Raw genomic sequence first — 24,927 nt, 5'->3', positions numbered from 1 at the left:
GAAGTTCCTGTTTTTAGGCCTCAAGGGCTGGACTTGGGTAGTATACTCAGGACTTTCAAGTTTTGATTCCATAAGGCTGATAGTCATTTATATTTCTTGCATTTGAAGAGGTTGTCCCTTGTTGTCAGAATAGGAAAAATAAGTTACCATTTTCAGCATTTCCATTACTCTGAGTTTCTAAAGCAGAAGTATTAAATATTCACATAGGCCTCAGAATTCATCCTGGGTGAAAAACATTCTACTGGTACTACATGGAAATGTAGTTAATCCCCATGTTCCCCGTGTTAGTACTTATACCAATGTGCTTTGCTCCACCAAAAAATAAATGACACATCGATCTTTTTCAATGAGACATTAATCTGTCTGAAATTTAGAAAAGGAACTAAATGATTGGAAAACCTGTGAAATAAAAAATATTTAAATAAAAATATTATTGTTTTCACTAGCAGATGCCCCTGTATCAAAGGAATAGTTCTGGACAATCTGTAGTGTGTGAAAGACGTGAGCATAAGACTGCCTGTTACAGCACCATTTTTGTCCTATTTCTACTATGGGCTACATGACTTTATATCCATAATTGAAATTGCTTTGAAAGCAATCTGCAACAACTTGATGGAAGCTCTTTATGTAATGATATATATTATTAATTTCTCCTGAAATTCTGCAGCTAGTAAAGAAGTTAATTTATCAGCTTTCTAAATCGTACTTCTAATTAATGTTTTTTTATCCTGGCCTCAGGATATTGTGCTGAATAAAGTCCCATTGTGCTTTATTCAGCACAATATTGGCATGCTTTATATTGTCACAGTGACATACCTCCCAGTGCCCGGCAGATGGAGGCAGAATTTAAGAGAAAATAGAGCCTTAATACAATGATTATCATTATTTTTGTTGCGGTGGTTTATTCTTAAAGTACAGCTCCCTCATTCCTATAATTTCCTGTAGGGCAAAAAGAAAAAACAACAACAAAACAAAAAAAACTTACGTAAAAATATAATGAGTTGTTAAGGAAAAACAGTAAGTTTAATAGGTTTCAGTATATTTTAGTAACAATGGTTTTACCACAGTCCCCAATATGTCATAACAGCATATTTTCCTTACCACAGGTTGTCATATGTTGGTAGCATGTCTCCCACAGAAGCTTACAGCTCCGTTACTCTGATTCCTGCTTGAGATTTGCGGGTTGATTTTTGTGTTCTTAATTTCTGTTGCTCTTCTGGAATTTGCAAACCTGTTCTTTGGGGGAAAAAAAAAGTTCTAAAGAAATAAAGCTCCTCAAAGCCATTTTTCACTGGGGATAGGGACTGAAAAAAGATACAATGAGTATTTAGAAATCATGGATTGCACTTCAAGAAGCATTATTTCCAGTAGGTGATTCTCCACTGCTATTATAAGATAACATCTCAAGATTTGGAAATGACTGAGCCAAAACTAATCGGGCTTAAAGAATGTCTTGTTTAAAAAAAAAAAAAAAAAAAAAGAAATCTTTTGAGGGAATTCCTGTATCAACGCTAATGAGCCTCTAGATTGACAATAGCTAATTCCTCCTACAAAGATATCTGTTGTAAGTGCTTCCATCAGCAGACATGCTAATGAATGCACCCTCACAGAAACTGAATGGATTATCTTTGAGCTAGCCCAATTCAATTAGGATTGAAAGCTATGTCAGAGACATGATGATTTTTTCCTTGTGCATCTGCTAGCTGTATCTTGTTAATTTTACCTTATTATTCCAGAGTGAACGGAAAGAAAGCAAACAAAATACAGGCAAGTAAGGACTAGAAACAAAAAGTGAAGAATTAAAGTTTTACTGAGAGAGAGGAGATATGATGAATAGGTGGGAAGAGAAATTTTAAAGGCCCTGAAACAAAGGCACTAATTAATAGGGCATTCGGTTCAAATAGCAATTGTACTCTTTTTTGCTGATTTTGTGACAAAGAGCTTTTTGCTACAAAAATGAAACTGCTCAAGTATGATTACCATAATATGGCTACACAGTGCCTATCAGGCTACTATAATAAAGGTAGTTTTTCTTTCTTTGTGTTATATTGGATTGGAAAGATCTGTTAAGGCATTAAGAAAGAGTCTTGAGTTGATTTATACAGGAATATAAAGTGTCCACTTTATCCCCATGGGATCTGATAATAAATTAAACAAGTGTAGGACACAGGCACAGGCATTTAAGAGCCAAAAGCGAAGCATTAGGCTGGTCAAGGATTATCCAATTCTCTACCAGTGAAGAATAAAGCATTTTTTGATGATCCACTCAAGCATAATAGCCATCAGAGCAATAAAGGAAACAAGACTAATTGGGAGATAGGTATTAGCTAGCCTGGTCAGACTCCAGAAAAGCACACGAACCTCAGCTGAATAATGAGCAGGTTCATGTTCTCTTCTTGGCACTTGCACTAAGATCTTGAGCAAGTCACTTGCTTGCCATATACCTTTCCTTACAACATGGCTTAACTAATGCTTTTTATGATCTTGGGGTTAATGAATAGAAGACAAATGTCAGCAATGGAACTTCTTGTGATAATTAAAAAAAAAAAAATTACTATCGGCCTTCACCAAATGCACCATTTCTCTATATTCTGCAATAGGAGATTTGTACAGATGTGGATATCTGTTAGATCTTTAACTTCTGTAATGTGTTCCATCTATGCTAGTAATACTGTCTTTGCGAGCGTCTACTGAAAAAGATGGGAAGAACTGCTTGGTTTGTATTTCTAATAAGAACGGGAGAGGTTTTGCCATATTTGAAGTGTGATAAAATAAAGTCCAAATATGTTGAATATGCTGATCATAACATCCATGATAATGAAAGTGTGTTCCTGATTTTGGTATCATATATCTGAAATGACAGATTGTGAAATAACTGAAATAACTAAATTATGCACCTGTTTCTTAGATTAATACTCAAAAATTAGGTGAATCACTTAAAACCTGGATATTATTGTTACATATTACATCCATACACCAATGTATTTATATTGTAGGTGAAATCTTCATAAGTTTATAGATGGACTTCCTGAATAACACAAAACTGTGTCTTGACACTGTATATAATTCTTGAATCACAGCCATACATTTTAGCCATCTAGTCTTTGTTTAAAGACTTCAAGTCATGGAGACTCTACTTATAACCCTCAATAAGTTGTTTAAATGGTTAATAAATCTGAGTTTAAAATGCCATGCCTTTTTTCAACTTTCTAAATTCAGAGCCTACTCACTCAGTAACAACTGGTTAAGAGTCATGCTATGAACAGACATATCCCTCCATGCAAAAGGCATTCACCATAGCAAGATTTGCAGTAAAAATTTCTTGATGAATGATTTCAAATTTTGGAATGATTCTTAGTGTATGCTACTTCTGAGAAACTTATTGATCCTATTAAATATTTGAAATTTAGAATATGAAGTTAATTAGTTGATGTAATTAGTAAAGAAAAATACTGCCAGGTAAACAGTTTCCAAATATTACACCAGAAATTACTCAGAGGAAGTGTGTAACAAGTATTATTTTTCAAAATAAATTGATGGTGTGAATAATTATTATTATTATATTGTGGAATATGAAACTTCTTTTACTGCTTTTGTTCAGTATTTCTGTAAGATTTCATTTCTTCCAGAAGCATTCCTTTAAGTATACTCATTTATTGAACTTTTTGGGAAGAACCAACAGAGAAGGAGGACAAACACTCAAAACAAATTCCATTCTTCGATGTATTCATCTGGCTGTAAAAAGCTTAAATAGAAAGGCTAGCCAAGCCACTGAGATCATGTGCTTCTGAGTGCTTTCCCGTTCAGCTAAAAGATACTGACTTACATCAAACAAGATTTTTGTCCTTTTTTTCTTGTTCGCTTTGGCTTTCTCTGTACTATGTTACTTTGTTGGGTATTTTTAAGCAGATTTCTTGTTATTTTATTACCTTTAACATGTGACTTCTAGTCTGAGTGATTATGTTTTGCTTGTAAATCAGCTGGGTCAGTTAAGCTTTCTGTATAGCTCTGGAACGTAAGAGATTTAGGCTGTGATTCAGGAAAACGCTAGAGTATATAGCTGAATATGACGCTGAGAGCAATTTCCTGGATCAGAATAGTAAAAGGGAATGGATGTTCCTTTGTTATTTTTGGTCTGTTTTTATTTCAGAACTGTTGTGTTAGGCGCAGAATTATTGTCATCGTCTTATGTTGCAATTTAGTCTTGATAACTGCAACTTCTCAGAAACATTCCTACACGGTGACTCATAGCAGATGTAAGCCTCAGCTCTACAGAATTTAATAGCAAAAACAATCACAGCCTGGGAAGGGCTCTGGAATTCTTTGAATCAGCTTAAGAAGATTTATCAACTTTGAGTTCTGTCCAGAGGGTGAAGGTAAACAGTTTAGGTACCTAAGGGCAGGTAGGAGGAAGGTAGAAGGAAAAATTGGGGAAACTGCTGTAGTTACAGTTTGAAAGTAGTGTGTTTTTGAAGACCGTATAACTTGTGCAATGTTGCTTATGACGCATGAATGTTTTAGCAGGTTCTAGTTATTTTGCTACGATATCTAGTTAGTAAACCTCATATTAAAATCTGTAGTTTTTAAATTTATAGTAATGTTTGCATGTATGAACAAGGCTGCTGTTTAAGCCTAAAAGTAGATCAAATCATGATTTGAATTTAGGGGGAATATGAAGATAGGATTATCCGAGTAGCCTGTAAAGAAAGCTCTGGCATAGAGAAAGAAAAAGGTACCTTTCTAGAATTTTTATTCCATAGCTTTGGAGAAATCTTTCTGCACAGCTGTGCAAGTGCATATTCCAGGTGTAATCTTTGAATAGTAAATGATAGTAAATGGATAAAATGTCAAGGTTTCACAAGAGTTGTCCTTAAACTTCAATACTATTAAACCAGAAAGGGATTCCTATCTGCAAGGGGCTTGTGTTTTCAGCCTGAAAATATCACAATAAATTTATCTCACTCTATGATGATGTCTGATAATTAATCCACATGTCTACTGTCTGAGAGGAAGATTTTCCTGGAAAGGGTTCTACTCTGCACAGGTTTTGTTTTGTTAAACCAACACAGGTGTTATTACAAAAGTCTTGGAAATCTCTCAGGACTTATTAACTCTTTGGGTTCCTAGCATCAACAACACACAAATATTTGCTAAGTTAAACAATTGTATTCACCTGTGACATGGATTAAGATATGTAATTATTTTGCAGTTTTGGGGGTGAATGCTTTTATTGCTTTGTGTGTGAATATTAGTGTCTGTATTCTCTCCCTACTCTAATCTTTCTCTGAGCAGAACTTCAGATTTATATATTACCAAAGAGCATGGATGTACACTTTCATACATCTGTCTTTTCAGAAACTTTTAGTAGAAATGTGGAAAACTAAGTAAACAGTTACCCATGTTGATTCAAGACTGAACCTGTTGATTCAATTAGTATATGCAAAGCGTTTTGAACATATATGGGGCTTGACCCTATTTATCACTTTTACTATCAGTGTAGGGTTGACCACTCAGTGAATCTCATGTCGCTGCAACTGTGGGATCAGATACACTATGGGAGTTTATACCTCCTGAGAAACTGGCTCAAAGGTACTGTCCTCTACCTTACTGGGTCTCCCTGCTGGGCAGTCACAGAAGCAGAGAAACATTGTTAGGTCAGCCACTTCCTTTCGCAGCTTGAGTTTTCATGTCTCCTCCAACTCTTCTTGACCTTTCTTCTCTTTTGGGGGGACAATAGCACAAATATTTTGGTCCCCTGAACCCTTGTTTCTACTGAACCCGGGACACAGGTCCACTCTGGAGTTTTCAGTGTTCTTTCTGTTTCAGTGTCATCCGTGTTTCTGACATAGAGGTCTGCCAAATTGAACGCTTGGTTGCTCCTTCTTTATATGCCTCTTAATTCTCTTATGATCATAGCGAACTCATATTTTGAGGGACTACAGGATCAATAATTCATCTTGAGTTTACTGTTCAACTTATTTTCTTAGAAATTAAACTCCAGGATTAAAATATATAGAGCAGCGTATTTAAATAATTACATTTAGAATTTTATTTATGAGACTTTTGGGCATATCTTAGTTCAGTGCTAGAGCTGATACATGTGAAGTTGTCTCCCAAGTCCAGCCGTCATGAAGTTCACCTCAAAAGGATCATGCTTTAGAAAGAGGCAGCCTTTAAATAGAAAAGTGACTTCATCTGAAGATGACAAACCAAACCAACTGTACACACTCTACACTCCTCACTCTACGCTGCATTCCTTTTGTGCAGCTTGCTCATAGTAGTTCACAGATGCTGCAAGGATGTGATCTGCCTTGATTGTGATGAATAGTCTTCTATTTTTATTCTTTTTTTACTAACATAAATTTCACTGAACAGTATGCAAGATTTACCTGGTAGTCTATTTAAAAAAAAAAGTATACTGTAGTTATAAAGCTGTGCAAACCTTTTATGACTGATTGTGGTATTCAGACACTCGGTCAGTGAAATCATGATAGAACAGTTTGAATATTAAGACTAATGTGAGGGATACACAGGGCTTTTATAATGAAAATAACAGAGAATGAAGCAGAACAGTTAAATACTACTCTTCCAGTGAAAAAAAATATTGTCCCCTCTCTCCTAGAAAACATATTTAGATATGCATAGAGTCGGGACAGTGATTATCAGGTATAGACCATATACAGGTTGTCCAGGTAGCTGATGTACTCTTCAGTCACTCCTCTCACTGACAGTGTCATTACAACAGATGGCAACAGCTGCCTTCAAAACGGTGGCGGCTGCATTACGGATGATTATGACTGTTGCAATACTGTTGTAAGGTGAAAGCACATATTTTATCATGACAGAAACCTCCAAAACCTAAATTAATAACAGAATAAAATGCCAGATAATTCTTGCAGATCCTGCCCCACATCAATTTTTAAGCCTGAAATTCATAGGATTCACCACTTCAAACAGTAGGAGAACTTGTTGCATTCAATTATGGTAAAGCTTCTAATTCAAATGATAAAACATTTATTTGGTTAGCATAAACTGTATTGGCAAAAATAAAATTGGACTTATCACAGAATCATAGAATGGAGAATCAGCTTTGTCTACCCACAAATGTTTTAACATGTAGTTAGTTCATTCAGTTTAGTAAGTAGAAAAAACAGAGTGGACACATATTTTTGGTCTAAAATGGTGTTGGCATATGCTAAATGAATATACTGTAAGTTAAAAAGAAAACCCCAAACATTCCTCAGTTGATAGCTTGCAGCAGTTTACCTAATTGATTTAGAATTGGTTCATGTATAGTATATGTAAATATTTTAGTGATTGGAGGCCTTGGTTTCTCATCTGTGAGATGAAAAGCACACATCTACCTTACAGAAAATTGTGATATTTTATCAGTTAATGTTTGCAAGGCAGTAAGATACAATGGTGATTTTTTGGTCAGATAAAAAATTTTCATATGAAATAATGGGATGTAAAATGCTGCGGGTTATACAGTACAAAATATGCATAGCTGTCAGTTGAAAGATGTGAGAATAAAAGCTAGTAACTATTACTCATTTTCTCCAAAATTGCGCTTCAACAGTAAAATCTCCATCCTCTCCTGGCACACAAAAGTTGCACAAAACTTTAGTTCCAAGTACAGTTAGCCCAATTCAACTTTTAATTGCTTGAATATAACAGAGAACTTTCTTACAATTTCAAAGGACCAACAAGGAATATTGCCCTGCTTTTCAGATATTTTTGAAATGCTATTTTTCTTTTATCTTATTTCATAATAAAATGCATGGATTTGAATCTTGAATAGGTGCCCTAAAATACTTGGGGAGCTCTGCTACAAAGTAGCCTAAAAGGATAAATTGTTTTTACTGAAAATTTTGGAGTTCTACTTAATGAGGCTATTTTCAACATTTATAATGAAGCCTAAGTAAACATTATATTTACAATATATAGGAAAATAATTATTTCAAATAAAATATAGATATCCAGTGTAAATATTCAGTTTTAATGTGTAAGTTAACTAGTATTTCCTTTGTTCCTCTACTTCACAGCTTCCAAAGAATGAAGATATTGATAATGATTGATTTTGTCCTTGCAGCTAACTTCATGGATGCCATTGGCAGCTCTGTAAGTTCCAGTAATTAAATTTGCCTGTAGAGTTTCTTCTAAATCTTTCATACCTTGTTCCTCCATAGTGCTTACAATGTATTTCAGCTACATGAGATGGTAGAACCTTTGGTGGAAAAGATTAGAATTCAGACCAAAACTGAAAGACTGGAGAAATAACCTCAGATAGTGTTCAGTGGAGACAAGTTTCTAGTAAGGAAAGAAGAAACAAATGCACAAATATACAGTGGAAGATAAATGACTGGGTAGTAGCACTGAAGAAAATAAGCCAGTCTGTTATGGGATCCAACATGAATTAGAAGTCAATGGAATATCTTTGCTGAAAAAGGTATCATACAATGCATTAACAGGTATATTGTATAAGGCACAGAAGAGAGTTATTCTACCACTGCTAACTCAAAATAGCACCTTTAGTTTTGAGCAGTATACTTACAGGAAGGCAGAACCCAGGAACTCCTAAAGCGGTGGCTGCAGCAGTAGTATTTCTGGTCATTGATGCTCAGGATGAAGAATGTTTCTATCCTTTTCTATCTTGTCCACTTGCCATGCAACTTTTTCTCAAGATCCACAGCTTCATATTCTTACTTGTTCCCATGTTACTGTGTTATAATTCACACTCAGAAACAACAATCAAAACAAGTTCACATCTAGCTCTCAAAACCTTCTGCTATGGATTCTGATCTCCAACAAAAACCCTAACACAATCCCACCTACTTCAGTGCTTAAAATATTTCTAACCTCATCAGTCCTGTACTGCCTGTCTTGGCTGTCTTTCCTAGTTTGGTATTCCGTTCCTAGCTAGTAGGGACCTGGAGGATTGAATTGTTCATTCATAATTGCCTAGGTGGAAGTGGTTGCTGAATTTACAACTAGGTGAGCATAATTTTTTATGTCTTACACTATCTTATGGAAGCACTTTGTTCAGGTAAGTATATCTATAGGGGCAGAATAGGAAACACCTGCCTCTAATCACTCCTGCTCAGTGGAGAAAAACATTACTAAATTTTATAGAAGCCTATTAGGAAAAAGGCATTGCAATGAAATGCATTTGCTTGCTTTTAATTTTTCATTTGGAATGTTCTGGGCTTTAGCTGGCCCTATGACTAAAAACTGTGAATAATCTGAAGTTTACCTCTTAAGTTTTCACACTGTAATATCACTAAAACACTAATCTCAATAGAGAGTTTTTGGACCTCATTTAAATTCTAAAAATACAAGAATTAAATCTTCAAGTAAAAAAAAAATTATAGTTTTCATAAAGTATTCTGAGTCTAATTTATAACATCAATTTTAACGCAAGGTCACTAGCTGCTAAATAATTCACACAATAATGAAATAAAATTGTGAATGCACATTAATTACAGCAGCTGGTTAAATATGTCCAAGAATAGAGCTGTCAGCAGTTGTTGGATAATTGCTTCTCAGTGTGTAGTACAAACAGTTGCTTCACTGAAACAGACAGAACAGGTTATGTTCAGTCTGGTTTCAGTCAGTGGGCACTACTGTCCATTGGAGACAGCAACAATCAAATTCCATTTTATTGAGTATTTCAATATTGTACTAGTTTAACTTTGGTTCGTATCTAACAAAAGGAAGAGCAATATGTTACAGGTGCTGACTCTTATAACCCTGAGATGTTTTGCTTTAATGTTACTCTAGCTGTGCACTGGTTTAGCTCCAATGACTTTAAAAGAGTTATCCTGTGAAAAAGTATAGTAGTACATTGAAAGGACAGTCTGGTAGCCTGCAGACTGCAAATCAAGCCGCATTGTTTCACCCTGAAGGTACGCAGCTAACTTGTGATTGTCCCATGGGAAAAATAGGTGTGGAATTCCAAATACAAGAATTACGTTTTTGCTGTGCCACAAAGTATAATGGGATTTGTCTGGAGCTGACAGAGAGATAAATGAGGAGGTTGAAGTCAGGGAGAGAAAGCAAAGTATTAGATACCAGTATTTTCCATATGTAGGTTACTTTCAAAATGCTTTTTCTGTTCAGTCATTCCTTTCATACAGTGTAGCTATTGAGTATGGTTGGTGATTTTTTGATTGTCACTTACTATTTACCAGCACTGTAAGCTTAAATTCTTTTCATCAGGAAATTGTTCTGTGTAATGTAGCTATATTACTGTTCACCACATAATAAGTGTCTTGTCTGTGAAGTAGATGAGAATCAGCTCAGTGACACTTTTTAATTTTCATGAATTAATTCACAATTCACATTAAGTAAAGAAAAAAGGAAAAAAAAAAGAAAAGATCAATTTAAAATGCAAAGTTAAAAATAATAGAGACATAGCCTATTGCAGACTTGTTTTTTATGTGGTTCAGAGGAAAGGACCTTTTATAGTGATATATGAAGTAGTGTCACACTGAGTTTAGAGAGCAAGTTTTTCTAAGGTGCAATAATAGCTTTTGAGAAGTTCTGTGCTTCTGCTATATAATTTAATCACAGCAGGAAAAATGGCTTTTAGTAGTATGAAAGGGTGAATTGATAGATGCTTTTCACTTACACCTGAAAGAAACACACTTACTTGCGTGTAGCTGCCTGTCAAATGCACAGGCTCGTGCTGTCTCCAAACTGAGCTCTTTGTGGCTCAGACCTTGCCACATGTTAAAGAGACTGAAGTTTTGCCTATGAAATTGCTAGGGCTTGGTGACATGGGCCGTCATTTCCAGGATCACCCAGGTCTTTCCTATTGTATTTTACCATGTTCTCCAAAGTTGAGAATCCTGAGTTAAGACTGATACAGGCTAACTTTGTCCATAAACACTGCAGTAAGATTAGTAAGTGTGGCATGATGGCTTCTTTAGCAATCTTAACTTTATATTATTAGGATTACTATTTGGTCTAACTGTTAACATGGGATTTTTGACAGCTTTACTTCTATAGTTAGCATTAGCTCATCAGTGTGATCCTGGAATTATTCTTTTTTACTAGTATTTATTCAGTCTTTCTCAACCCACCTATGCAGCTCTCCAGTTCTCCATAGTTTTAAGTATGTGCTTGGGACTAGTCCAAGAATTTGCAGAGACCTGTCAAGCCTCTTCTAATGTCACAGTTCAACTCAGCTTTTGTGAAGGGTTTATGTGAAGTTGCAGATACAAGTTGAGACAAACACTCTGGAAAGACTATATAATACTGTCATCCTTTCTTTGTAATATGCAACATGTCACACATTAACCAGTGCTGATGGTCAAATAACATTCCTCTAAGCCACTGTAGCAAGTTTGTCTCTGTATGTGCATATATTTTAAGTACTTTCTTCACTCGCTTCCTGCTAGAAGAAAAGGAGGATATGTTAGGGATCTCGTATATCTATCAACAACTGGAAAAGATTTTCAAGGTAGTATTCTTAAATAAGATAGGACTCGAGGGATATTAGGTCATTGCCTGCATTGTTTATTCTTCTAAAGATGTGTTTGGTAAACATGCCTCTTATTTCACAGCACCTCCTTGTGGCTTCTCTGGACCTCGTAGCAAGCAGCTGGAGTCTGCAGGCAAACCTGCTGTTAAAGCAGCCTAACATGGGCAGCACAAACCCAGGGAGGCAGTTGAACCTTTTCCTCTCAAACAGGTCACGGACAAACTGCTTAGTCCTTCCACATGTGTATTCCCCATTCTGCTATTCCACCATGTCTTAGATTGCAGCTAAGTATGAATTAAAGCAAGCATCTGATAGACTTCAGAAATACTTATAGCAGAGGCCTGTATTCAGGATTGTTATGGAAAAGCCCAATCATCAAAATTTTCAGAGTGACTAAATATTGTAAGCAAATGGAACATGATGGTTAGGAACCATTTTACTCATGGACATAGATTATTTAATTTTTTTTCTAGTTCCTTTGTCTATTTGATGGAAGTGAATTGCATCCTCTCTAGTGAAAAAGCAAAGGGGTCTGCAATACTTACTTCTATCAGAAATAACCATAGTCATGACACAGTTTATATGGATGTTTCTTGACAGTAGCAGAAGTTCCTCTGCTTCTTCACTAGTACCATAAATGAATTATGAAAAAAATCTGCATGTGTTAGAGTTATAAAATGCAGATTCTATTAGATGTTAGTTTAATCCAGAAAGTTTTCCCTTGGAGTTGTGGTGAATGGTACCACAAGGAAGTCAGTCTAACCAGAACCGTGTTTGTGCTGCATAGAAACATACAGAATGGTATCTGGTTTTCAGATAGAAGAGAAAACAATCACTGCAGCAAGAAAGTGACATAAAATATTTTGGTGGGAGTGTTCATGGAAAAGCCTGAGCTTGATACAAATGGAAGTATGGAGATACCACTGGAGGTGCATGTCAGTATGCTACTTCAGGTCTTGCTAGTTCAGTGTCATAGGGCAATGGTCTAAGATATCAGCTTTTCTGTATGGATGGAAAATGTTACAGGTCTGCATCCTTAGCTCATGTAAATAATGTTGCCCTATGAATAAGGTTGTACCAATTTAGACCTACTGCATACTTAATCTTGCATATCAGGTTTCCTAAAGGTTGCCCTCTGATTTTGTTTTTAAAATGCTAGTTGTGCTCTTGTGCAAGCACTGTAGCTACTAAACTCAGTTTGCTCATATAAAATTGCAGACACAATGCCACTGATACAAAACCTCATGGCACATTTGTACAATGTGTCATAAAACTCCAAAGGCTTTTTTCTCTATGTTGGAATCAAATTTGTGTAGCATCTATTTGAAGCTGTACAGGTTGTTTTAATTTAAGCTCCCTAGATTGGGTTCTGTTCACTTTGGCTGTTTTACCATAGTCATTAATCTAAACCAAATTACTTATTGCTCTGTGTACAATCAGCATGCCAGAATTTGAAAGAGTTATTCCACCTCTCTTGTCATGTATCTGTATTTGCACTAGGGTAAAATGAGTGCTAGGTGTCACCATATAAGAATCACCACATTTCTCACCCACTCTGCATGGCAAAATTAAGTGTACAAGTCTCAGCACAACAGAGACTGTAAGTGTCTGTCTTTTACATTTCATACATATTTGCAGCTTCTTAGGGACTATTTCTTTTATCATGCCAAAAAATGAGTTTGAAACTGTACAGTATTTATGTTGGCAATGTTAAGATTTTTATCATAAGAAGTGTGTAATCTAAAAGCATTTGAAAAATGCACAATGAAGTTGGAAATGTGTGTGGACTATATTTATTTAAAACTCTGGAATTTTAGAACCTTCAATGTTAGTAGCAAGGCCTCACTGAATAGTAAATCTCTGTACATGGCAGGCGATAGAAAATAAGCAGTCTTTATGATGGGGTCTGTACTACAGTGCTTTTCCCTAAAGTCTCCTCTTCATGTTTGCATTGAGAGCTAGTAATTATAGCTATTAAAGAGAAGGTCTCTCTTTGCAAAGCAGGTATATGTTTGGGCACTGTAATACACAAAATAATATTAAATAGAGGTAGCAATTGAGGCAGAAGTCAGCACAGTGTAGGAAATTGTGAGCAGATGTTATTCAAGTTAGATTTTATTTATGGGTTGTTTGGTTGTTGGTTTTTGTGTCACATGTTAAATGTGACAAAAATTGTTGATTTTACAATAAGATATGTTTTCCTCTCTAGGATCTACAGAACTGTTTTCAAGAGCAGATACGACTTCAGGGCCAGGTTAGGCTTCTGGAACATCGTGTGAAACAGCAGCAGTTAAAAATTATACGGCTTTTAGAGAAGAAAGAGATTCAGTACAGCGACAGAGGAGATGAAAAGAGTGTCATTGACTTGGGAGGAAAAAGACAGTATTCAGGTTAGAAATGAAACTATTCTTTTCATTTCCATGCATTGTAATGATACCCAGAAGCTTTAGCACAATTGGGCCCATTGACTTATTGTTCCAAAAGCTCATAGAAAATTGTTTGTTTAAAACAGTATTCAGCTTTTACTCAGGCCTGCTGCCACAGGGAAAAATTGTTAATGTCACATGGTATAAATTAAATCAGGATTTAAGTGGTTTATTGGTTTGTTAATAACATATAATTCAAAAACAACCAGTAAATAAGTTCAGAACAAATATCGGCAATTCAACAGATAAAACCCAATAACAGATATATACGAGATGTTAATAAACAGTTACAGATTTCTAAACACCCCTTGACTAATCTCCAGAACTTCTAACCCACAGGGTCAGTTCACATTCACATATTCACAGCATGACATGGGTTAAAAGTACACCCTGACTGTTCCAATCTCTAAAGTCCCTGTGACATCCATATTTACACACGCAAGACTGGCATAATGACATCTGCATCTTGCTTTAGTAATATTCTGTATGTTGCACCATTTTGACTGAGTTAAGATCGGGTCAGAACATCACAGCTTCTAAAATACTGGGTTTAAGTTGTTTTTGTAATCTCACCAGCATTCTGGTGGTGATCCAGTCCCTCTACAGTGAAAGCAGGCTGTGTTAGCTCCTAGAAGCTGGAGTGAGGCCCAATCCCCTAAAATAATAAAATACCATACAAACCAATAGTTGGATTGAAAATACAATTTGGGGGGTGGATTCTTGGATGGTATTTGTTTCTAGTTGTCGAGTGCTAGAAAGCCTAAACTTCCATGATTTTTAATAGCCTTTTTTGAATATACTTGTGTTTATGCTGGTGGAAGAAAACAAAAGATATAACAAGGCATCAGATTTAAGAAAGCAGCATTAAAATGAAATTAAAAGCAGTTATAAGTCTGACTTTAAATTTTAGCTGTATATTTATTTATATTCAGCACCCTGGAATATTTTGTTTTGTTATTATGGCTGACTCATTTGCTAGTGGAAAAGATTATTAAAACCACATTTAGGTGAAAGGTATTTGTCCTTTCTTAGCATTTGCTTCAGTTTATTTTCTTAAGATGTGATTCTAAATAACAGATCTAAGTTGTTTCAGTCTCTGTTTTGGGGTTGGTTTTTTTTTCTTTTTTTTCACTTTCCCTGTTGATACTGCAGTATTTAATTCGAACTGCTGTAGCATTTTAATGTCAACAGAGCTGGGTAATTTGAGGTTAGATAATAAGGGAGAAATTCCACACTATATACACCTGCTAAAGAATAAAATATGCTCAAGTGTTTTGCTAATCTACATGAAAATAATGGACAGGAAAAGCTGTTTTTTGTAAACCAATCAAACATTCTCTAGAAAGACAACTTAGCTATCATTTAAATTCTGTTTTCCGTTAAAGTTTATTCAAATCCTGGCATAGCTATTTGTTTTCAATATGAAGTGTTTATTTTCTATGTCTAATCTTCACTGACATTTTCACTGAGAAGAAATATAATAGCTCAGAAAGTTCCAAACTGGCCTGGAAGTTCAGCCAACGTGCTCGTAAATGTTTCAGGGAAAATCTTACAGTTATACAGCCCTACCTTTGCCAGGAAAAACAGAAATGTTGAAAATGATACATCTTTCCTGTATGACTGCTTGATGGTAGACTACATATCAACAAAGAACTCCTTTCATTTCTTAACTCCTAGAGGAAAAAAATATAAGATTATACAATTACATTGCTGTTATATTTTCATGAGCTCTGAATTTTGTCATTGCTGTAAATGCTGGTTAGCCACTAACACCAATGCAGACCAGACTGTAAATGGTATCAAGCCAAAGTGATATCATTTTACACATATATAGCACTTTTTAGAATCATAGAATAGTTAGGGTTGGAAAGGACCTTGAGATCATCTAGTTCCAACCCCCATGCCATGGGCAGGGACACCTCACACTAAACCATGCCACCCAAGGCCTCATCCAACCTGGCCTTGAACACTGCCAAGGATGGAGCATTCACAACCTCTCTGGGCAACCCATTTCAGTGCCTCACCACCCTCACAGTAAAGAATTTCTTCCTTATATCCAATCTAAACTTCCCCTGTTTAAGTTTTAACCCGTTACCCCTTGTCATGTCACTACAGTCCCTAATGAAGAGTCCTTCTGCAGCATCCCTATAGCCCCCCTTCAGATACTGGAAGGCTGCTATGAGGTCTCCATGCAGCCTTCTCTTCTCCAGGCTGAACAGCCCCAACTTTCTCAGCCTATCTTCATACAGGAGGTGCTCCAGTCCCCTGATCACCCTCGTGGGCCTCCTCTGGACTTGTTCTAACAGTTCCATGTCCTTTTTATGTTGGGGGTTGGCTTCTACATATATTTGCACCTGTTTGGTACAAAAGCATGAGGTCCAGCAATTGTTTGCCTTTTCCAGCACTGATCCCATGCTTTTGGTTTTGGTAGTTTTCCTGTGGACTCTCTGGAAATAGAAGTAAATGTTTGTTTTTAAAGGTTACTGTGTGTTTTATATGTAGATAAATTATATCATTGTAACAGGATTCTAATGTGGATGATACCATTGTAAATTAAAAGTGACACCACTTGAACCAGAGGAATGATTTTGCAAGTCAGATGAAAACAAGAATGATATTTTACGGTAGAAAAAGGTTCTTTTAAAGAAATGTCAAAATAATTACAGCTCAGTAAAGGTTTAAACCAACACAAATACAAGAAAATACCCCAAAGTTATAAAAATATGTTTGCAGAAGTATTTCCTTAGTATTAGATTGGTTTATATGTGACTCTTACATGATATGACTTGATTTCTGATTTTGCCAGTAAGCATAGGACTAAAAAACCTGTGTCCAATGAATGTTTTGTGAACAGATTGTGCAGAAATCTACAATGACGGCCATAAGCAAAGTGGATTTTATAAGATGAAACCTATCCAGAGTCCTACTGAATTCCTTGCCTTCTGTGACATGTCTGAAGGGGGTGGTTGGACTGTTTTTCAGAGACGTTCTGATGGCAGCCAGAATTTTGATAGGTGGGTACCAGACTTGGTCATTAAAATTGGAAACAAAGTGGAGAAACAGTCAGTGAGATGGAGCCAAGTTAAATCTTAACTTTATAATTGTTGTTATCTCAGATAAAAGTGAGGAATGGTTATTTTCTGGGACAGCCTCCAGATGAGGTACCACTTCTGGCTCTGGCAGTCATCTGGGAGACATCTCTTCTAGTCTTTTTCTGACAGCTTGAACATTTTACATGATGACACTTCAGTGTTAAATGCATTAATAATTGTTGGAGCACAAATTCTTACTGACAAATAAAAGACTACCTTGTCTTCTGCAAATAGTAAAAATGTAAAAATTTAAGCAGTATGCTTGAACCAAAATACCATCAGCAAACAAGTTTGAGAGAAACCCACCACAGAGTCATTTGTAGCTCATGATAAAATGCCTTCAGGAAAGATATGATGGGTGACACCTACTCTCCTTGCCTTTGCCAAGACTCAAGCATTTTGGGGAATGTCCAGAAGTGAAATTTTTGGTTCTGTGAGACTTGAATATAAAACTCTACAAATATTTACAGATATTCGAAGCAACAAGAATGTTTTTAGAACCTCTGCTGTGCTCAGTTTGCTTCTCATGTATCTGCATCCCTCTGTGGATTTGTGTCTTACCTGTGTTTATGATTACTGCAACTAACTTTACAATACCCTTATGAAATAGAGAAGCGATCCCCAGAGAGGATGAAATACTTCAGCCAAGAAAACTTTGCTATTCTTATCTTATAAAATATGGACAGACAAGCTACAGAAGCAGTCTGTAGCATTTTACAATTGTTACCACCACACACCACCCATTCTCCCTTGCCAGAGACTGCTGGCTATTTAAATCACAGAGACTACTTTATCTTATGACTGCATGTACAGAGCATAATACTTTCACCCACTAGTTGAAGAATACTTGCTCTCCATCATGGAAATAGATCATATTTTTGTCTCCATTAGAACATGTCATGAAAGCAAAACCACTGAGAAACTGTTTCAAAGCCAGTGTTGACAGGCAAAAGATTCAGTGTTTTCAGTATACACATTAATTCTTGAAACTATGCATCAGTGTTAAAGTTCAAAAATTGTTAAATCTGTCAGTAAGTCCAAGCTGGAAATAGCTAATACCTCAATTTAAAATGTTATATATCCAGCTACAGGGGTTTCACATTTTAATCACATCACGGAAAATAAAGAAACTGCATTTGTGGTAAACCTACACATCCACTTCAATCTCCTGGATGTAACCAAGAAAAATATTTTCACTTCAGGGAAATTGTGCTATGCCAGAGATTGGACTGAGCTAATGTGTTTTTTTCTGGTTTTAAAAATCTGTTAATCTTCAGACTGGCATTCAGTCTTTCACATATGAGAAATAGAAATAATTCTGTGAAGATCAACAATGTAAATAAGATATTAATATCTAAAATATTTATTTATTAATGTTCTGATATATAATTAACCTATAGAGTTCAGCAGAGATGATCAAGGGCTGCAGCACTTGCCCTGTGAGGACAAACTGAGGATTGTTCAGCTTGGGAAAGAGGCAGCTTCAAAAGAACCTAATAGTAGCCTTCCAGTACGTACAAGGAGGTCACTAAGAAAGCAGAGCAGTTTGAGAGCTTATTGGGTATACAGGCTCTTCAGAGTGGTGTCTGGTGGGAGGATGAGAGACAAAGTACGTAAGCTGAAACAAGAGAAGTTTTGGATATAAGGAAAACCTTTTTTGCCCTGAGAACAGTCAGCAGGTTGCCCAAAGAGAATGTGCAGTCTCCATCCTTGGAGGTTTTCAAGACCTGAATGGACAAGCCCTTGAGCAACCTGGTCTGATCTCATGGCTGACTGCCTTGAGCAGGAAATCAGACTAGATTATGTCCTAAGGTTTCTTCCAATTGGAATTATTCTGTGGTCTATGATTGTATGATAAAATAAACATTCAAGCAAACTTGGGGTTTTTGTAAATTAGTAATTTATACTCTTTTCAGAGTCTGGACTGACTATGAAGAAGGATTTGGAAATTTTGTTTCAAAAAATGGTGAATATTGGCTTGGGAATAAAAATCTTCATTATTTGACTAATCAAGGTAAGTTTTGTATTGTAACAATAGTCTTCCCTTGTTTCTGTTTCTCTGCTCTTTCCAGGCCATTTTTTGTTACCTGTTTTCTTTGCACAAATCCTGAATTCTGTTGTTAGTCTGCATGGAATTCCCCAAGTTTCAGAACAAAACACGTTTGAATATAAGTTTGTTTTATAACAGAAGGTTCAAAACTGTCATTGAGCCACTGTCATGCAGGCAGCCCCAGCAAAACAGGGGATGGTAGACAGGAATATGTCTTAAAAAAACTCTCTTTACCTACTTCACAGTCAGTATCACTAACAGTCCAGAGCCAGGTAAGTATGCTGTACCAATTCATTTAGTCAGGGCTTTACACAGCTGCATAGGCTATTACATGAAGGTAAATCTGGGCCTATTGATAAGGCTAATTTTAGAAAGCTATTTCCATCTTACTAATAGTCACTCAATCTAAGATATCTTCTGCTTTGCTGTGGGATACGCCAAATACAAAACTTATACATTAACTTAGCCAGCTAATTATACGGAAATCAGTGCCACCAGGATGCAGTCCTAGTTTAACTCTTTTATCTTAAGAGTATAAAAATCTAATTTTCTTAGGATTTTTGTTGTCTAAACTTGAAAATCTGTATTGGAAAAATTCTAAAATGTTCTAAGCGGAATCAGAAGAAAGAAGATAAACCCCCATAAAATATGCTGTGATATAATAAGGTTCATGATAAATGCCTAGTTAGTATATTAATCTTCTACTATAATACTGTGTTCTAAAAAGTAGCGAGGTGGAATAGTTTAACCAAAATAATTTGTCTTGTTATTTCTTAAGGGAACTATACTTTAAGAATTGATCTAACTGATTTTGAAGGAGAACGGCGGTTTGCACAATATGCAAGATTCAGAGTTGCAGGTGAAGAGGTAATAAAATGCTAAGTAGTGACTAGAGGGTTTAATGAAAATGTGGATTCTGTAGACGGACAATAGACATACAGGTTACCTAATTTTCATAAAGGTTTGTGTAGAACCTTATCATATTTTCCTTCTTGCATGTGCTTGGAATTTTCAAATATATAATACAGTGATTTACTTTGATACATCAGTTTCACACTTACTGTAAGATGTATGAATTATTTCGTTTAGCAGCCATGGATTAAAACAAGGTTTTCTATTTTTGTCAGTATCACCAACAATAATGGTACATGATATTCTGATTTGTTAACGTGTACTACAAATTAACACTAATATTGTTTTTATTATGTCATTTATGCACATAATAAATGTGCTTACCCCAGAAAGCATCTTTACAACCCTCCATTATCTAGTACACAGTGTTTAAGTGGCATGCCATTTCTGAGCATAAAAGTAGTAGCAAATGGAACAGATTAGTTTCCTCTTTGTGGTTTCACTCTCTGGCATGCTGAAGGTTAAAGACATATTTGCATTATTTTTTTCCTTTCTTTTTCACATTTTATTAGTATTCTTATGAGATGAATTGTGGTGAATACTCTGGTACAGCTGGTGATTCCCTTACTGGTGGATTTCATCCTGAAGTAAAATGGTGGGCTGATCATCGAGGGATGAAATTCAGTACTAGAGACAGGGATAATGACAACTATGAAGGGAACTGTGCTGAAGAGGAAAATGCTGGCTGGTGGTTTAACAGGTATTTTGATTTTATATTAATACAGTATTGACAATTATTCTGCTTCATGTGTATTCATGCAGTAATGACATATGGTAGAAGACAGGACTAGCATTGTTTATTGTATTTGCAATCTGCCTTTGACCCCTAGCAGAGATCTCAGTGCTGGTGAGACTGAGGCTCACCTTAGAAGGACAGCACGTACCATGCAGCTCAAGCTGGTCTATGATAACACTATTTGCCATAGGTTTTGGTCATCTTTGTTATCAGGCAGTAAGGAGAAGACAATTCTGCCACTTTAACCATTTTGTACACAAGTAGGTCAGATGTATCCCTGTTGTTTGCAGATGTATCCCTGTTGTACTTTTGCATTTCTCCTGTATTGCACTAGAGCAGATGTGGCAGTACCACAGAATATCTGATGAGTTAAGCTAGTGCTGGGTTATTAAGCCTCATTTTTTCACCTCAGTTCACAGCATCTCACTCTTGTTATTCCTTCAGTATCAAGATGGGAATGTGTCCACTCAGTTTCTGTCAGTGAGCATGGATGCACTGAAAGGAAGATTTTTTTAAACAGGGTTCAGTAAAGGAATTTTTAAATCCTACTTACATGCAAAATGCCAACTCAAAAAGAAAGGATAAACATGGTAGCCTTAGCTCTCTGTATAGACAGCTATGTTCTTTCCTTTCATTCATTAGATAACAATAGCCATGAAGAGAAACTATGCAATCTAGCTGTGTAATACAGTGATTTAAAACACAAGTCAAGAAAGCATACTAGTCTCTCATGGTGATCTCAGTTCACTTGGCTAGAGCTGCCAGGCTGGATCAACTCTATTGTTTCTCTCTGTTGTGTCATCCTTTATTTCTGTTTTTTAATTCCTCATTTTCCAGATGCTGTTTCTGTAAGTCGTCTGTGACCATTGTAGCTGATACGATGTAGCCATTAACTCAAGGTTTCATAATTAATTACTTATTTTAATGCATTTTAATATATTTGCATGGATAAGGGGTCAGCAGAATGTTTGAGACATATGGAAAAAATCACATGTAGACAAAGTTTTTTGCAGTTCTCACAAAAGCTAAGACATAAAAGGAAAAGGCAACTGTGTTGGAGGTCCTTTCCCCATGAAATCATAACTTTTGTGAATTTAGAGGAATACCTAGACCTCAAGGAGCATAAAACTCTGATACCATGCCATGGAGTTCATTAAGAGTGAATCCCCAATGAGTGTTAGTCAGCTGCATATTTTTTTGGTATTTCAAAAACTATTTTGTTATTGTTGTTAATATTGGATTAGTCTAAGCAAAAGAATGACCCTTTTGCAAAAGTAACTGTATGGCAGACTTGACAGTTATTAATACCTTATAGTTTATGCTACATAACTGCTAAAGATAGCTGGCTCCTACTAGGCTGGTTCCTATTATGGCTGTGTAGCTCAAGCTCTTAAAGTGACAGTCTATCTGGGTAATGAAAATCAATCACTAATAGCAATCGATTCCACTGCCTTGCTACAAACTTTTTTATGTTAAGCCTAGCATCAGACTGAATACTGCAAAATACTAGAAAATTTCAGTATCCTTAAATCCTACCCAAAAGAACAATATTGGCAGAGAAAGTAAAGCACTCAGAACATGTATTTGTCATGCACAGATTAGCAAACCTAGAAGGAATTAGTGCTCTTGGCTGGTTTGTATAGGAGCTCCCAGCTATGAAGGAATTTCTTATAGCCAGCTCTGTGCTATCTGGATCAACCAAATACAGAAACACCCAGATAATATGAGTACGAAGGGATGTGACACAAGTGAGGCCACATGGAGGTAGCTTAAGTCTTGCTCCAGCTCAGCACTTGTCATCCTGGACTTCGGCAGAAAAATGGCATTCTTTTGTAAGCAAAGCTGTAGAAGAGATTTTCAACTTGAGTGCAAATCCACAGAGCTGGGTTCAGTCTGGTACTACACTCAGGTGATAAGCTTTCTTGCATCCAGGGCATTGCAAAGATCAGTAGGTTCATAACTAGTAAAGGAAGAGCTAACAAGTCTAGTGGACATGAGCTTATTCTCTCCCCAGCATTCCCAGTTTTAGTTAGATCATGCATGGGTGATCATGGTGGATTTGCCAGGCATCATGCTGGGGCTACAGGTCTCACCATCTCAAGCTTCTTGCCTCACCAATCATCCTGGAGGTGGCATAGCTACATCCGTGTGGGGCCATACTGGAGCCAGTAAGTGCAGGCAGAATTCAAACAATTCTGAAACTATTGCAGTGAAGTTTTTTAGTTTAAAAATTAGCCTATCAGGAAGAGAGGAGGACCACAGGCTAACTTTAAGGAGTTATTGATTTGTGAATGACTGTTGCTTCATAATATAGTCACATGCCAGTTGTTTCTTTCCTATGTCCAGTTACTTCAGGCACCATCCAGTTGGTTACAGAATACTATGCCTCCCAGCACTAATTAAGAATTGTTACTGGCTCATGTTGCTGTTGACAAAATTATGTTTTTCCTGCTTCCATCAAAGGAACTAAAGGGAGGGGTTCAGTTGATCTAGATACCTCTAAGCAATTATGATTCTTCCAATGAAATCATGGTTTGATTCATTTTGATAGAGTCCCTGCTCAGCGCTGAATTTGTATGGCTAGAAAGATTATGTCAGCTCTGATACAAGTTTGTCATTCTTAAAACCAAAGTCACTTTTGATATGTGTGGTTTATAAGCTTTCAACCAACACATTATCAAAATTGAGCTTAGAAACTGTGAGCTATAAATAAACATATATATGAGAATTTTCCTATGAGGCTTTTATGAAATTTTTATTTCAGCTCTCAAAAACTGTTGTTAATGAAGTGTAAGCAAAGCCAAAGAGACTAAGATTTGCCAGTAATAATACCCTTAAGTTTAATTTGGGCTGTTTTCTGTTTGCATATTTTCTGAAGTCTACTTTTGAAATCAAGCTTGGTGTTCGACAGCTAGATATTAAACAGCACTTACAACAAAATACTGAATTGGCAGATAAACCAAGCCAATTCATTGCAGCGTGCTGCAGAAGAAACAACTATTTTGCTCTCCATATGGTCACATAAGGATCCAAGCTTTCCTGCAGAAACCAAACGTGTATCAAGATGGTGCTGGTGCCTAATTAAGCCTTTTGGGTTTTGCTAGGGAGTTTGTGAGGTTTTATTTGTTTGTTTTACCACTTCAGTTAATAAATTGTAATGGCATTTTTTCAGTGTATTAAAGAACCCCCTTCCCCCTCCCCCCAAGTATTTTGTATAGTCAAATAAAACGCTAGCTCTGATGAGCCAGTGGTTTGGTATACATATGTTTAATTAGCTGACAGATTTAATCTATTTGTATACAGAAGTCCACAGATGAATAGGTAAATTGATGGTAATGTTCAGGTTTTTGTCATACAAAACACCACATGCGGTAACTGCAAAACAGAATAACAAAAAGCAGAACAGCATTTCTTTCCCAGAATTTTATGTGGTGCATGACCTGCTGCCACCCATGACCTGAAAAACTCTGGACTAATTCTCCACTGAAACAGATTAGCAGGCAGAACTCAGAGAGGTAGTAATGTCAGGAAACGTGGAAAGAACAAAAAGAACTTTTGTTTCAAAGAAACTAAGAGCGCTCGCAGTATGCCCTAATTGAACTGTTATTGTTTAGGTGCACTGAAGTCCCCAAATGCAAATGTTTGCGGCTGCCAAACTGGGCTGTTATCAACATAGCAAAATATTTGACTTGCACAGAAACGACAAATGCAACTTTTCAGAAGCCTTATCTCTGTTTTCCTTTACTTTCCACCAGGTGTCATTCTGCCAACTTGAACGGTTTCTACTACAAGGGTCCCTATACTGCAAGGACAGACAACGGGATCGTTTGGTACACTTGGCATGGGTGGTGGTATTCTTTGAAATCTGTTGTCATGAAGGTCAGACCAGCAGACTTTGAACCTAATATTGTTTAAATATTTTATTAAGACAATTTATCTGGTTAATCATTCATCAAATCAGTCTGAATTAAAACAGGCAGGTTTTTGCTTCTCATCTACGCATATATAAATCTGGAATAATTTCTCTGTAACCAGTAGTTTTAGGAAATGTAAATGAGAAGAAAATCTGGCTTATGAATCTGTATACAAATACTTATGCTACTGTGTGTACAAGCTTTTTTGAAAAAGGCAGACATTCACCCAGGAATAAGGACATCTTCATCAACATGGAGAATTTTTAGCTTCTGCAGTAACTAAAAATCCTTTCACCTTTAAATAAAACACTA

At 36.2% G+C, this 24,927-nt stretch overlaps 1 protein-coding gene across 1 annotated transcript; it reads left to right on the top strand.

Moving 5' to 3' along the window:
* Nucleotides 1–8,055: 8,055 nt before the first annotated feature.
* Nucleotides 8,056–24,616, top strand: FGL1 (fibrinogen like 1; the record flags this gene model as incomplete). Its single annotated transcript, XM_080624764.1, has 7 exons — nucleotides 8,056–8,121; nucleotides 13,695–13,875; nucleotides 16,766–16,925; nucleotides 18,920–19,017; nucleotides 19,832–19,920; nucleotides 20,478–20,665; nucleotides 24,457–24,616. 7 exons carry the CDS (start codon nucleotides 8,056–8,058, stop codon nucleotides 24,614–24,616), a joined length of 942 nt encoding a protein of 313 aa, XP_080480890.1.
* Nucleotides 24,617–24,927: the final 311 nt, after the last annotated feature.

The sequence above is a fragment of the Psittacula echo genome, assembly GCF_963264785.1.
Source record: "Psittacula echo genome assembly, chromosome: 1".
Lineage (NCBI taxonomy): Eukaryota > Metazoa > Chordata > Aves > Psittaciformes > Psittacidae > Psittacula > Psittacula echo.
The sequence above is the reverse complement of the archived record's forward strand: the minus strand, read 5'-3'. Positions and strand labels throughout refer to the sequence as shown.